Raw genomic sequence first — 15481 nt, 5'->3', positions numbered from 1 at the left:
AGAGAGTGCCCCCACCCCTTAATGGAGAAGTGATCAAAATTAGGAGGTGGGTTTTCCAAGTCAGAAAGCTTAACTTTCAGGAAATGTTTAACCCTCGGTAACAGGGTTTAATTTGGACTCAGGTACATTCTTAATGCCACTAACAAGGATTCAGCCCTGACCTCTGGGATAACATATGAGGTTACTAATATAGAGAACATAAATCTTGTAAAAGTCAAGCTTTCGTTGAATAAATGAGTTAAACAAGACTAGTTCTAAGTAGTCATGATTCACGTAAAAAAAAAAAAAAAGGATACAGCTACATGCGCCCTAAAAGTATTGGGAAATTGTACTCCTTTTAATATTTAAAGTAGTAGTTAAAGGAAAAGAAACAGAGCATGCATAGATGTAGACTAAGCAATATAGTCATGTAGTTAACATACACTGTCCATAACTGTCACTCATTTTGATTTCTGTAGTTATCCGATGTAAAGGATTGTATCTTGTGTTGTCATGGGCTGTCAGTTCCATCATCAATGTAGGACTGTAACCTTATCCACAGTGACACCCAGAATAAATAAACCGGTAAACCTTTAGAGCTTTCTTAAAGAACAGATGACACCACCAAAGATGATCAGTACAGATTTTGTTGTCTTCCAAAACCACTTAATGTGATCAGAGAATTAAAATTTCAACAAGTCATTTAATGATGGCTGAGCTGTAAGAACTGTAACACCCAGGTTAGGTTTCTTGGTTTCATAGTCATATGTGGGATAGTGTCTTTCTGCACTGTGCATATTCTGGGATATTCTTCTCTGGCTTAAATGATCACGGAAATTTATTAGCAGCAATGAGGTCACTGTAATTTTCAATAAATGGTGACTTGCTGATTTATATCAAAAGATCCATACAGCAGTAAACAATACCATTTACATTTAATTAGTTTTATTGAACCAGAGGCAATTTTATTTGTAATGAACTGCATGTTATGATTAAGGATGTATTTTAATGATCTTTAAGTAAGGTGAACAAATGTTGCCCTTGACCTAATAGAGGAGGTTTTTCTACATTATTGATAACTCTAGAGTGATTTCTAAATTATTATTGTGAACTGTAGAGGAAAACATTGTCATTATTGTGCCATCATTTAGTTCTTTCATGACTTATGCAAACAATTAGATGCATCCTTACAAAATGCTTCCCTGTAAGTTAGACGGAGATGTTCAGCTAAACAACTTCTCTCTAATAATTGTTTAAATATTATATTTCCATGATACAATGTGTTGTAAGTCCCCTTACTTTTAACTTATATTTGGAAATTCAAATGGTCTTAATTTTCTCTTGTCTAAAGACATAAGTGACAGTGTATGAGAATCAATAAGTTTAGAAACATTATTGTTTTAGTTTTAGTTTAAAAATAAATTGCATGGTGGCAGAGGTATAGAATCAACAATAAACATTTACTCTCTCATTGGATTATTTAAAATACAGTCTGTACTAATTTTGAAGTTTGTCATGGAGGCTTTGGGTATATCATTTTTTCATGATATATCACTAGCTCTTTCCTTGCTTTTGAGACAATTTAGATGTGATGGCTATGCTGTTTCAAGGAAAACGTCAAATGTTAAAGTGATCTAGTTTGTTCACAGCTTAACCATTTCTGCAAAGCATGAGAGTATGTAAAGTTAAAAAAAAAACTTTCGTGCTTGGCTCACTTCATTAATAGTTTTTATTGTATTACAAGTATGTGTGTGGTATTAGTTTTCTGCTGTACTGAGACTCTTATTTTTCTGTGCACAATAAAGCACATAATAGCATGGATTATCTAAATTGTAGGTGATAACAGATTGAGAAGAACTGAATGATGAAGATATAGGACACCACATGTGTATTAGTTTCATATGAATTATTTCTCAAGAGGCTGATGAAAACTAACTTAGAAGAACAAAAATGCACTGAATGGAAGTTTGTGTGAAAGCTTACAATAAATGGTTGATGATTTAGCATAAAAACAGATGATTTGTAATGGAAGATGTTGAAATCTGATTTGCTCTCTTAAAATATGAATAAAATATATGAGCAAGCATAAATAATTCAGCAGAATGTGAAGAAGAAGCTATGGTTAGAGTTGCATTCTTTTAAAACTAAATGGAAACATCCTGATAAATTTACTTGTTGATTATGTTAGGAACTTTTGCTTGCTTTTCTTTAAAAATGTATATAGAGAACTATATTTAACAGTCATAATCACCTTTTAATCTAACAGTTATGCCTGATAGAAAATATGTGTGTTTACCAGTGCTTAGTTTTTACTGCTGATACTTTTCAAATAACCACATGTACACCTGATCCAAACATCCCTGAGCATAGCTCACACAGCTAAAAGGATGATGGGGAGGCAGGAACTGTCTGCACTTGAGGCCCCCCAACTATGAAAGGGGTGTTTGCATGCTCACAAACACAACATAAGGCTATGTACCTTACATTTCGATTGTTGCTCTTTGTATCAGCACTCTTTTTTTGATTATGATTAATCATGTGCAGTGGGGACTTTTATGCACTGAAACTGGTTCCTATGTTCAAATGACTACTTGCCTGGACCAAAGGATGCAGTCAGTGGCCATTTACTGTGGTGGACATACAGCCACTTGGAAAGTGAAACATTCTCCATATTGTTTGCTTATACAAGGAGGAGAAATTTGAATACATCCTTTTAAATATAATTATATTTTATTGGTTTTTCAACAAAGTGAATACAAAACTATATTCCCCCATACATATACTCCTTGCCCCTTCCTCCCCGTGAAACAAAGTGTTACAGAAAAACATGCCAGAGTTGTAGCTGTGATTCCAGTGGGTGCCATTGTATGTGATGTTAGTTGAATACATTAATCTGAGTAGATTGGTTTCTGGGTTTAAAAAAAAAGGGGTGATATTTGGCAATAATAGACAGTAATGAAATAAATTCACAGCAGCATCTCCCACAAATAATTATATCATCAAAGTTCATAATATAAGAACTACTGTTCCTGAGATACACACCCCAGTGTAGAAATGTTCAAGATCCCTAGATGACACTGAGGATATATAACTGAATAACCACAGAAATTACAAAGGTGGATAAGATCACCATATGACCAGGGAAAATTCCATAAACAACATATGCACCAAGGGAAACCAGGAAGTGAAACTACTGTGAGCCAGTGGAATCTGAGTCTCATTTTGTAAACATTTTGTATATGGGTACGAGTATTTGTTATTATTTTACTCTATATTGTACAGGTATTCAAAACATATGCCTGTATAAATTGCTGCTTTCCTCTATAAAACAGTGACTTGCAAGTATTTTGAAGAGGAAAAATATGCATACTGTATCTCTAGTGGCATTATATTTCTTGTACTTGAGTTTAGAAAGCGGAAGCAAGCTAGACTACGTATATGCATCAGTTAGTATCTCCAGATTGTCATTTACCTTTTGATCTCCATCTGTGAAAATAAAAATGTTTAAAAGTTTGATAGGGATTAAGGTCTAGGCATGTGCTGTTAAACACTTTTTAATATACCTTTATCTGTGAGCAATTAATTAAGTATTAGTTTTAGCTCAAGAAAAAATAAATGCCCAACAAATAATCATTTCCCTGTGCATAATCTCTAGTAATGTCTAGTACACAGAGAGGGAAATTTTGTGCTATAAATTGTAATGTTGCAGTATGCTGCTTCTGCACATGTACAGTGAGATGGAGAGGCAAGAGAGCAACAGGGCAGTACTGACCCCTATAAGATACCTATGGGGAAGAATATTGAATTGTCTCTGTCCAACTGATATGATTCTCTTTAAGCCAGTGAATACATCCATTAGTAGAAGTGGGATTCTCTGTCTGCAGTGCTACAATCTCCTCTGACGTGCTTGAGAGACCCTTTGTTGTAGTCTCCCCTTTCCATTGACATATGCCTCTTCAAAAGCCCTTCCATCTCCTGAGAGACACCATTAGATATAACGAATTACATACATAATTTTATTTGTATGCCGCCTTTCCACAGTTCAAACCATGCTAAAGGTTGCTTACGGCATGGAAAAAATACATAGCTACAACATAACAAATGTAGTCATAAACTACATTAAACATCAAAAAATACAAAGACATACTGAATAATTTACACATAAATCACAACAAAATCTAAAATAAATATACAAAAAAACAAAAACAAAACAGCTCTCCAATATCCATAATAATACCCAAGTCCCAATTAACCGATTAGCCATATTGCTGAAGGTATTAGTGGCATTTTGATACATGGATATTTCAAAATTATCTGTTCTAGGATCTTTTTTCAATCAATGCATATGTTTATGCTCAGAAGCCACAAATGGATATTCACAGCTTTGAAGGTACCTTTACACGGGTAAGCAACAATTATTACTATATCACTTTGTCCCAAGTATGTAATATATTAAAAGAAAATGATATTTGATGGAAGTTAGCTCTGAAATTCTGAAACTGTATTTTACTAAGTGTTTTCAAGAAAGAGAATGACCAGTTAAGGTGCTATTCCACACTTCTGAGAAGGAATTTATCAACCATAGAGATGAGGATTATGCAATGTACCACCTAGAAATCAATACAGAGTGACATTTGCAAGTCCAGAGTTGTTTAGAACTTTATATGTAAGCAAAAAGATCTTAAAGTTGGCTTGGTGTCTAATAGGCGGTCTGCTTAGGTGGCTAATAGGCACTGCTAAGATACCTTAGCAGTGATGTGATATGGATCCAGTGAAAAAAACCAGTCATCACCACTCATCACAGCATTCTCCAAATTCGGGTCTAAACATGAGTTCGCAGTGGCCAAGCTATTTCTCTCCAGGAAATGGAACAATTACTGAATTTATATCCTGTCCTTCCTACCAAAAGAGCCCTGGGCAGGAAGTCGACATACCATCCAAAGCTGCTGATAGGCACTCTTTACTGCAGAGGTCGCCTGGCCCTTCATTGACAAAGATGGCTCCAAAAGCATTCCTAAACATCCTCAAGGGACGCGGGTGGCTCTGTGGCCTAAACCACTGAGCCTTTTGGGCTTGCCAATTGGAAGGTTGTCAGTTTGAATCCGCGCAACACAGTGAGCTCCCGTTGCTCTGTCCCAGCTTCTGCCAACCTAGTAGTTTGAAAGCATGCCAGTGCAAGTAGATAAATAGGTACCACTGTGGTGGGAAGGTAAACACAGTTTCTGTGCGCTCTGGCACTCGTCACAGTTCTCCATGAGCCAGAAGCGGTTTAGTCATGCAGGTCACATGACCCGGGAAGCTGTCTGTGGACAAACGCCGGCTCTCTTGGCCTGAAGCGAGATGAATACCGTACCCCATAGTTGCCTTTGACTGGACTTAACTGTCTAGGGGTCCTTTACCTTTACTTTACCCTAAATTGCTAACTAATGTCCCATTACCTCTGTGTCATTCTGGGACTTTGGCCCAAGTGAGCACGGGCGCTGTTGCTCCAGGCTCTATTTTGAGTTTTTCACAAGGCATACATGTATTGGTTTAGTGTATTTGCTGAGCGGAGTTGCAGGTACTGGGACAGGTAATCCATGGGTGGAGATGAGAGAAGACTGAAGGAGGAGCTTTTTGTTGAGCATTATTCCCATTGCTCTCTGCCCTTCATGCAAATGGTGGGGTTTTCTGCCACCATGGGCCCCTTTTTAGTAAGCGGGATATATAATGATTCATTCAAACCCCTCCCTGCCAACAGATGTGGTGGTTTGGATTGCTCTGTCCATCCCAGTGAAATTCACTTGATTCGCATCAGTGAGACCAAATTGTTTTAAGTTAACCACTTAAATCAATTAAATTCTAGATGCAATATTTAATTCTAAACAATTTTGTATATTTTTAAAAAAATATTTATTATAATTTTCTCACAATTTTATCTGACATTTATTACCATATAAAAATCCTAATGATTTTAAATGCTAGTCCATTATGAATGTGTGCGTATACAATATTGTTAGAAGCAATATTTCCCCATACATGCATGTATGTATGATTATACAGTATTTTTGAAAAACAGTTTTACAAGTTGGCTTTGTTTTTAACAGGAAGACAGTGACCCAACAGTTCATGAAAGCCTAAGCATAGAAAATACATTATGGGCAAGCACAGTTGTTGCCTCAGGTAAACAATGCATGTTTTATTGATGTGAGGAGAGAGTGGGAGAGACAACTGGAAAGCAGGGGAAAATAGGCATTTAGACTTTGTGCTATTTCACATATGAAATTATGTGTGTGGTGACCTGGAATGCGATGCACGTGTAAGTGGGGTGGGCACTGTATAGCCTAGTGGAGAGTTCAAAAATTCTTACCTGAAGTCACTCCATACTATTAACTACCTTCAAATCACCGTTACTTTAGATACACAAAGGTTCTCAAATGACCAGACAGGGGTGGGGAGAGAGTTTACATAGGCAGATAAAATATGTGAACGAGCCCACAATATTTTATTGTACAGTGGTACCTCGGGTTACATACGCTTCAGGTTGTAGACTCTGCTAACCCAGAAATATTACCTCTGGTTAAGAACTTTGCTTCAGGATGAGAACAGAAATTGCGCGGCAGCGTCACGGCAGCAGCGAGAGGCCCCATTAGCTAAGAACGGACCTCCGGAACGAATTACAGTGGTACCTCTGGTTACGTACTTAATTCATTCCGGAGGTCCGTTCTTAACCTGAAACTGTTCTTAATCTGAAGCACCACTTCAGCTAATGGGGCCTCCCGCTGCTGCTGCGCCGCTGCCGCGCAATTTCTGTTCTTATCCTGAAGCAAAGTTCTTAACCCGAGGTACTATTTCTGGGTTAGCGGAGTCTGTAACCTGAAGCATATGTAATCTGAAGCATATGTAACCCGATGTACCACTGTAAGTACTTAAACTGAGGTACCACTGTAGTAGTTTTCTACATTAACAATACTAAGAGGAAAGTTTGTATTTTATTATAGCTGCATGAATAATTATACTACCATTTTTTAACATTTTATTTCCCAAATTATAAAGTTTTCCTATAAACAGTTTTCTTTGTTTTATTTATTGCAGGAACAGTGATTGGTGTTGTTATTTATACCGGAAAAGAGACTCGGAGTGTAATGAACACCTCCAATCCAAAGAATAAGGTAGGCTGGTTTGATTAGAAGGAGTGCTGGACTAAATGCCTTTAAAATTCTGAACAGCTTTACCTTTTCTATGTATTTGTTTTTCATGCTAAAGAGAGGATTAAATTCATATATTATGATTCTCCACCAATTCAGCCAGTACAACTGATTACTTGTCCTAAATTCTGCTTATTGTATTTATTTCTATTGAAAATAGTTTCCCATCTGTGCTTTACAGTACTGTACTAGATTAGCTTTTCCAGCAATGGAACATGCTTCCATTTCATCATTCTGATATTTCATTGGTCAGTTTTTAAATTACTTCTTGTTACTCATAATTATTTTGGTCAGTGCATAAAGGTGGCATGCTTAAATCTGGGGAATGTATATCATTATGTGTGTGGTGAAAATTCAGATAAAGGGTGATCTGCAACTAAGACTTACTCAGTGCAGACTCACTGAAACTAATGGTCTTAATTTCATTGGCTTCAATGGGTCTGGCATTGAGTGTGACTAACATTGGATTTCATCCAAATGGTATTCAGTTATGGCCTTTATTGCAGTGTTTCTCAAGTTGGAGTGGGTCTCTTAAGGGCGACATAGGATATCACGAGTCAATCTAGCGTTGAGATGTGGACCCATTACAAGTAGTGAGGAGAGGTGTAAGGCCCAAACAGTGGAGAAGAAGCATTGCTGAGGTTATAAGATGCTGTTCAGTTATGATTAGTGTGGTGCTTAATTTATTTGAGGTTGGCTTTTGTGTTTGAAAATTGTTGTTTCGGGGAAACATTTCGAGCATCCGTGAAATACACCTGCTCGTAGAGCGAGTTTTCTCATTCTGCTAATGCTTCATTAGCTCCCTTCCGCCCATTTTTAAATTTTTAATTGAGAAGATTTCTTTCTGAATTCAGCTCATCGATTACACAGGTTTTGGTATTCTAGATAGTGGTATTTTGTCAGTTCTAGGCCTTTGGGGGATAATAAATTATCAGTGCTAAGCCCACGACTAGAATCTAATCCTATTTCAGTCTGGTTTATAGCTTGTGTTTAGCACTGAAACTGACTTGCCTCTCTCTGGTAGACCTAAGTGAGTGCAAACTGTTGTTTCCTCCTAGACCTCTTAGCTCTAATACCATTAATTTTTCTGGTGTCCAAGACCCTACTAATTTTGGTGGTAATGAAAAAAAAGGATAAAAAGTTAAAGTGGGTGCAGTGCTGGGCTAGGAGGTACAAATTGCCCCTTACTCGATTATCAGATCAATAACCTTGTTTAGCGCATCTGCTGAAGAGGTGTGTGGGGCTGTTTTGGTGTGCACATGTGGATTTGTTGGATGGCCACACTCACTGCTGGCATGCAGTCCCCAGAGGATTGACCAAGGGTGAATACACCTCTCAGACCAAAATACGTCATCCATCCCTGTATTAAAGTCCTAAATGTCTTGGAGCCAGGGTACCAAAAATACCACCTTATCCTGCATCATCCTGCCTGTCGTGTTAAGATCTGCTTTTCATATTCATTCATTCATTCATTCATTCATTCATTCATGCATTCATTCATTCTTTCATAATTAATTAATTAATTAATTAATTAATTTTGTATCCTGCCTGGTTGGAGGAGGGAAATTACAGTCAAAACTATGCAGATAGCTGCTAATCCCAGGTAATAATCTTTCTAAGGACCATTAAAAAGACATTTCAGCTATCATGAGCTGAAACTTGAGATTGCCTTTTATAAATTGAACCTTTATTTCGTAGGAAGATAGTTATATCAAAAGAAGGAAGGAATGAAGGGGAACAAAACCCTTGGTCTTAAAAAATCAATTGTGACAGGTTGCCATTTTCATGCCATTCATAATAATAAGTTACTTAAGAGTCAGAACATAAAGAAGGAAATGATAATACAAATTGCCTAGGGTAGTTATTGCAATCCCTTGAGTGTATTGATTTGTGTTTCTAATAAAAAGATGCTTTTAAATGTGTCATTGACAAAAAGACAGGTGATATGTGCCATTATGTGAATTAGAGTGCCCTATTATTATTTTAATCTGTGTAACTGCATTTTAAAATAGCACAAAACACAATCAGCACATCTATGGTGTGCACAATTATTTTCCCTCTGATGCATTGATGTGAAATTAAAACTTCTTCCAGAAACAATAAATTCTAGGTCAAAAGTAATTCATTTTTCAAGTTTTCTCACACATTGAAGTGGATAAACAATAGGATAATCTATAACCAAAAGGCATTATCTGTTATACCATGCAATTTTATCAATAGCTGACTATTTGGGATCTGTAACATTCTGCATTAAATCCTTATTTATAATTGTGGTTTCATAAAAGAAATCTGCACGGTGAAGAGAATAAGGAAGCTAGGGTCGTATGGGTTAAAAGGGTTGTTGCTTTGTAATTTAACAGCTATTCTAAAAATAATTTTCAAGTGTTGCTTCAGAGTGCCATCAAGAAAGGATTAAATGGAACAAACAAACAAGTAAATTAGTAGCACATAGACAAGTTGTGATGCAGCTTTTAGGATTATGACAACACACGCCCCGCCTTCATTTACATAATCAGCATACTTTGATATTACATCTGTTAACAATTAAAAGTTGTGTTTCTTCAGCTGAAATGTGAACATAAATAAACTTATAATTTCAGGCAGCAGTAAAGAGGCAAAATGTTAAATGCTGAAAAAACAATCATAATTAGAACAGCTGGGATGCATCATAGTTTTAGGGGAAAAGTTTAAACCAGTTCTTAAAAATGTGTGGTTTTCTCATTCAGCATAGAAAAAAACAGGTAACATCAAGCTTTCACTGGGTATGTATACAGTGGTACCTCAGGTTAAGAACTTAATTCATTCTGGAGGTCTGTTCTTAACCTGAAACTGTTCTTAACCCGAAGCACCACTTTAGCTAATAGGGCCTCCTGCCGCCGCTGCACCGCCGCTGCACGATTTCTGTTCTCATACTGAAGCAAAGTTCTTAACCCGAGGTAATATTTTTGGGTTAGCGGAGTCTGTAGCCTGAAGCATATATAACCCGAGGTACCACTGTATATAAAATGTATAGAGCAGTATAATTATTTAATTCATTCTCGCTTCATTTCTGCAGTTCCTTATTAGTGTGAAAACTCCACCATCCAGGTAGCAATCTTTCATTTCTTGTTTTCTTCTTTCATTTTGAAGGGAGAGAAATGATGTCCCCAAATGAGAATGCACAAAAATTGGCCCTCTTGTGACGCTGGGATTGGACTCCCCATATTCAGGAGGATGAGGCCAGGGATTTGGCATATAACAGGGATGTTCATACTAAACAAGAAGGAAGAGGAGCCCAATTGTGCTGCTACTTCTCCAGCCTAAGGAAGTCATATTGGCCTGCTCTGACTTCTGCTCAGAAGCCCTAGTGGATCCATAGGGAGGAATTCAAAGTCACACTACATTAAATATTTTGATCAGCACAAGCTATTCAGTTTGCCAGATGGAACTATTCTCCTTCTTCCCCTGTGTACTGCTTCAGGGTTCTCTCAACCTCCACGAGGCTGTTTCGAGGGGAAGTCCTTGCACTGGGCTTCTGCTGATGGGATTTGTTAGGTGAGTCCGACCCATAGTGTCTGTTGGAGACTGTGCCATGCCATCTGAGTCAACGACTCCTAAAGTGGGCTGGGCACCTATAATTGAAAGGGCTCCTCTCATGGAAGGCGGAGCTGGGTGCTGCAACTCCTATCTAAGGCTAAAACAGCATTTAGGTTCTGTACTACAGCTCTTTTCTCCTTTACCTCAGTTATGGCGTATTCAGCCTGAGCTCTGCATGGAGCTGTCCAGGATGTTGTAGAGTCTTGCCTGACCTCCATACAGCTGAAGCCATCACTCAGAAAAATAATTGGTAAAACAGAGATTATTGTTCAATATAACCAGTATCAAATAACCACTATAGGTTACATGCAATATTGAAGATTATGGAATTGATCTAGTTAGTAGCTTACAAATTTTGTTAGGTCCCTACTTAGCAATACTTCTGCAAACTCTCTGCTCATGCCAGAGCTGCGGATGGTGAGGAGGCAACAGTAGAAAATTGTATTGTGCATGCAGAATTGGGTGGGGAAGATGTAATTCATGTTTTAATCAGTTCCTTAGTAAATTCTGAAAACGTTGAGTGGGTGTCGTTGAAAATGAATGGTTCTGTCTCTCCTGGTAGTTATTATGAGTGAATAGTTTTATCTTAAGGCACAGAGATTTACATCTGAGACTATTGTCAGATGTTTGTTTAGCAGTTTTCATAGAATAATAAAATCATAGAATTGTAGAGTTGAAGGGACCTCGAGGGTCATCTAGTCTATCCCCCTGCATTGTAGGAATCTTTTGCCCAACGTGTGGCTCAAACCCATGACCCTGGTATTATGAGTCTCATGATGTACTGAGCTATCCCAGCTCTGATTTGTTTCATCAAGAAGGAATAGTATATGAAATTAGAATCTGTGTTCAGTGGAATTCATTTGCCTCTTTTATATCTAAATTATTTCTTTTGGCTTTTTGTTCTTTTGCCTAATTTTGGAGTGATGAGTTGTTTTTCTTATTTTCATTATTATGTATCTTATCTTTGTAAGCAAAAGTGTGTTTTAGAAGTGCTGATCAAGAGACTAAATGTGGGAAAAGTGAGTTGCAGTTTCCCGTTATAAATTATTGGTAAAGTTTTAGGATCTGTTAATAACCAAATCCAGTAATTGAAAGTTGCCAGTTTAAGTTTGAAATATAAATTGGAATTGCTTCAGAAAATGGTACCCAAACTGATAACATGTTTGAAGAATTGTTCCATACGTGTTCCTTTTCAGCCCTGTTTACCTAGTCCCTCAAACTTATTTCTAGCCTGTTGCATGTGTATGGAAAAAGTTAACTCTAGAAAGCTGTGTTTAATAGTTGATTAATCGTGCAGGATTTACATCCTCCTTATACTTCCTGTAGCTTCCTATAGCTTCCTCAAAGTGTTCATTCTTGAGTCCTATAAGTTTGGAATAAGTAGTATGCACCTATATTTTTCTAAACCCATATAGCCAGTTAACAGGGGCCAGAAACGTCTTCTCTTATTATTGTGGTGTGAATTGTGACTGTAGTGAGTTATTCTGAATCTGTGTCCCCTAATCACAGGGCAGGCTTATTTAAAATGTCTATGTTATGGTGTGGAAAAATCAAAGAAAAATTTCCATTGCACGTTTCAAGTGTAAAACCATCTAAATAAAAAATGATTTCATATATAAGTATGCCATTGCTCAATTCCGTACTCATACCTGTGTAAACAAGAAGTGTATGGATATCTTATAATTTAGAAAAGGATTTATTTTGTTTTCGTATTTTAATCACCCAGGCAACAATTTTTCTTAACTTTAAGTCAATGCTTCGTGATTTATTGCACCAATTATAAAAATTGTTTTGTAGCCTAAGGATGTAGACATTGTCGGGAAAATGCAAGGCAAAGAGGAGAATTTTCTAATGAATCCATTTAATATGCTTTTAATTCAAATGATATGAACATAAGTTTTTGCAAGGTTTCAGTATCAGTCTAAAATGATATATTTGGTTTTAAATTTTAGATTAATGTAGATATGGAAGCATCAGCATTATTATAGGGTGATGGCTGTGTGGATAAGATCTCATTTGTAGTCTAATCAGCTTATTATGGGGCGTTATTCCAGTCTTTAAAATGGCATTGAATTGTGCTCTTCATAATGCATGAATCAGTAATCAATCCTATTTGGATAGATATTTCTTAAAACTTAGTTCCTTGGGTAAGATTGGAATCTGCCACAGCTAAAGGTCATATATAGCTGTTAATTAGCCTAAAGGGAAATTAACTGAATTAACTGAATAAGGTTGCCTCAGTCAAACAATTCTTCAACTGCAAGCCCTGTTTATTTCCCTGTGACATGTGCAGACACACAGCTTTGATAATTGGGCTGTACGAAATATGTAACCCAATTTTTGTGTTGTGACTAGCATTTAGGCACATTCTTCTTCATGTAAAATGAATGGTTAATTCACAATTCTTGCCTGCTTAAACTTTGCAATAGTAGATCAAGAATATATTTGAGCTGGAAAGGTGTTCCTCAGTTTCATAGATTACACCACACAAGAGATACTTAAAAAATATTCATTTATGCTTCCTCTTCAACTTTCGCACCTTCTCTTGCATATATTAAATGCTGTCATTTTATAAAGGCTACCTTGACATTCTGTCAGCTCCCGCAGTATGCAAGAGCCAGCTAACATTAGCATTTTATTTTATGGTTGTGGGTGTAGTTGCAGTTTCTGAAGTGATTAAGGTAACTAGTATAGATATGTTTTAAAAAGTATAAGTAATGAATAATTTCCATGTCTGTAGGAGCTTTTGTGTGAGCCAGAGATTCCCACACAGTGGGGTTGCTGTTGCCAGCCATTATGTCTCGTTTGCAGACCTAATAAAGCAACATTAAACTTAATATTGAGATTCTGCTTTGACAAAAATAATACATGGCTTAACATAGCTATTCTGGGAAGACTTGTGTAAGCAAAAAAAAAAAGTCTTGCTATATGTGCTGGAAACTGAAGATCACCAGCACGTGTCTAATTTCAGGAGGAAGAATACCAGGTAAAAAGGTAAAGGTAAAGGGACATCAGTCTCAGCCAGCAAGACCAATGGCCGGAGATTATTTATTTATTACATTTCTAGACTGCCCTTCATCTGAGGATCACAGGGACAAAATACAAGTATACACCACACAAAAATACATAACATAGTAACAAACAAAAACAATACGCTCCCACATAGTTTAAAAGGCCACAGATTGTTTAATTAGCTAAAGGCCTGGAAGAAGAGGAATGGTTTTGCCTGGCACATAAAGATTATGAAACAAGGGTGCCAGGCCAACTTTCCAGGGGAGAGAATTCCACAAGCAGGGAGCCACTGCAGAAAAGGCCCATTCTCATGTTGCCACCCTCTGGATGTCTCATGGGGGAGGCACAGAAAGAAGAGCCTCAGGTGATGATCTGAGGGTCTGGATTGGTTCATATGGGGTGATATGGTCCTTGAGGTATTGTGGTCCTGAACTGTTTAAAGCTTAATAGATCAAAACCAGCACTTTGAATTGGCCTCAGAAACGTACGTAATTGGCAGCCAGTGCAGTTGGGCCAGGGTTGGTTGCTGAATTCTGCATCAGCTGAAGTTTGTGAACCATCTTTAGAGCCAGCCTCATGTAGAAAGCATTGCAGTAATCTAACCTAGAGGTTACCAGAGCATCAATGACAGCCATTGGGCTTTCCCTGTCCAGATAGAGGCGCAGCTGGTCCACCAGCCAAAGCTGATGGAAGGCACTCCGCGCCACTGAGACCACCTGAGCCTCAGGTGACGGCAATGGCTCCAGAAGTAAACCCAAGCTGCATACCCACTCTTTCAGAAGGAGTGCTACCACATCCAGAGCAACCTCCCATCCAACCAGTCTGGGGAGCCTCCAATTATCAGGGCCCCAGTCCTAATCAGGTTTGTGAGTAGTAGTTTCAAGAATATTGTTGACTTTTAGTGTTGCAGCTCATCCCTTGGGAACTAATTACCAGCTGAAATTAGCTGTGTCATGATGTTTAGGTACCTACTGAAGATGTTTTTAAGGGAGCATTCCTTGAGTCTCACATACATACATACATACATACATACATGTGTGTGTGTGTGTGTGTGTGTGTGTTGTAGGAATTATTTTATTGGTTTCAGAGGTTGTAGAAATGGTTTTAATTCTTTTTAAAATCTGTGTTTTTATTTTATCTTCATTTTATCCTGTAAAATAAGAAATAATAAATATCCGGAAGGCACCACATTGTTTACCCTTGATCTACTTTAATTAGAAGAAAAGGTGTTTGCATGCACATGTGAAACCACCTCTGCAAGTTCAAGCTGAAATAAAATATTGTATTTGAAGATGAGTTGCCATGTTGCCCCCCGAAAGCAAAATCCTATAATAATTGTTATAAAAGTATTGTAAAGAATCAATAAGAAGTAGGCTTTATATGTTTAATACTATAATCATTTGGCTGCCATGAGAGCTATTGTTGCACTGACAGGAAGATGAGAAAGATAATGTGCTACAAAGTATTGCAGGGGTTTAAAATAGTCTTTTAAAATATATTCATTTAAATTCCAGTCACTATCAACCCATTTTCCTATCATTGTCATACTTATTTTGAAAGTATTCCAAAGAAATATCTCATGTCTGAATCTGTAAAATACAACTGATGACTAAAAAACTAGTTTCAGATTGCATATTGTACAGCTAATTTTAGTGACAGAAACTTTATTTAGTAACTTTTAAATAAAGAATAAATTAATGGTTAAACCTTAAAGAGAAATGCAACAC

The 15481-nt window shown here is 37.2% G+C and overlaps 1 protein-coding gene across 13 annotated transcripts in view; it reads left to right on the top strand.

Annotated features, from left to right (window-relative positions):
- Positions 1-15481, top strand: part of ATP9B (ATPase phospholipid transporting 9B (putative)) — a 115063-nt gene that overhangs the window by 47465 nt on the left and 52117 nt on the right. For all 13 annotated transcript variants that reach the window (XM_083623719.1, XM_083623728.1, XM_083623730.1 and 10 more), the window contains 3 exons: positions 4303-4383; positions 6066-6141; positions 7054-7130. In XM_083623719.1, the coding sequence (XP_083479845.1) occupies positions 4303-4383; positions 6066-6141; positions 7054-7130 (234 nt within the window). The remainder of the gene's footprint in view (positions 1-4302; positions 4384-6065; positions 6142-7053; positions 7131-15481) is intronic.

Source organism: Podarcis filfolensis (assembly GCF_964270895.1).
Source record: "Podarcis filfolensis genome assembly, chromosome: 7".
NCBI lineage: Eukaryota > Metazoa > Chordata > Lepidosauria > Squamata > Lacertidae > Podarcis > Podarcis filfolensis.
The sequence above is the reverse complement of the archived record's forward strand: the minus strand, read 5'-3'. Positions and strand labels throughout refer to the sequence as shown.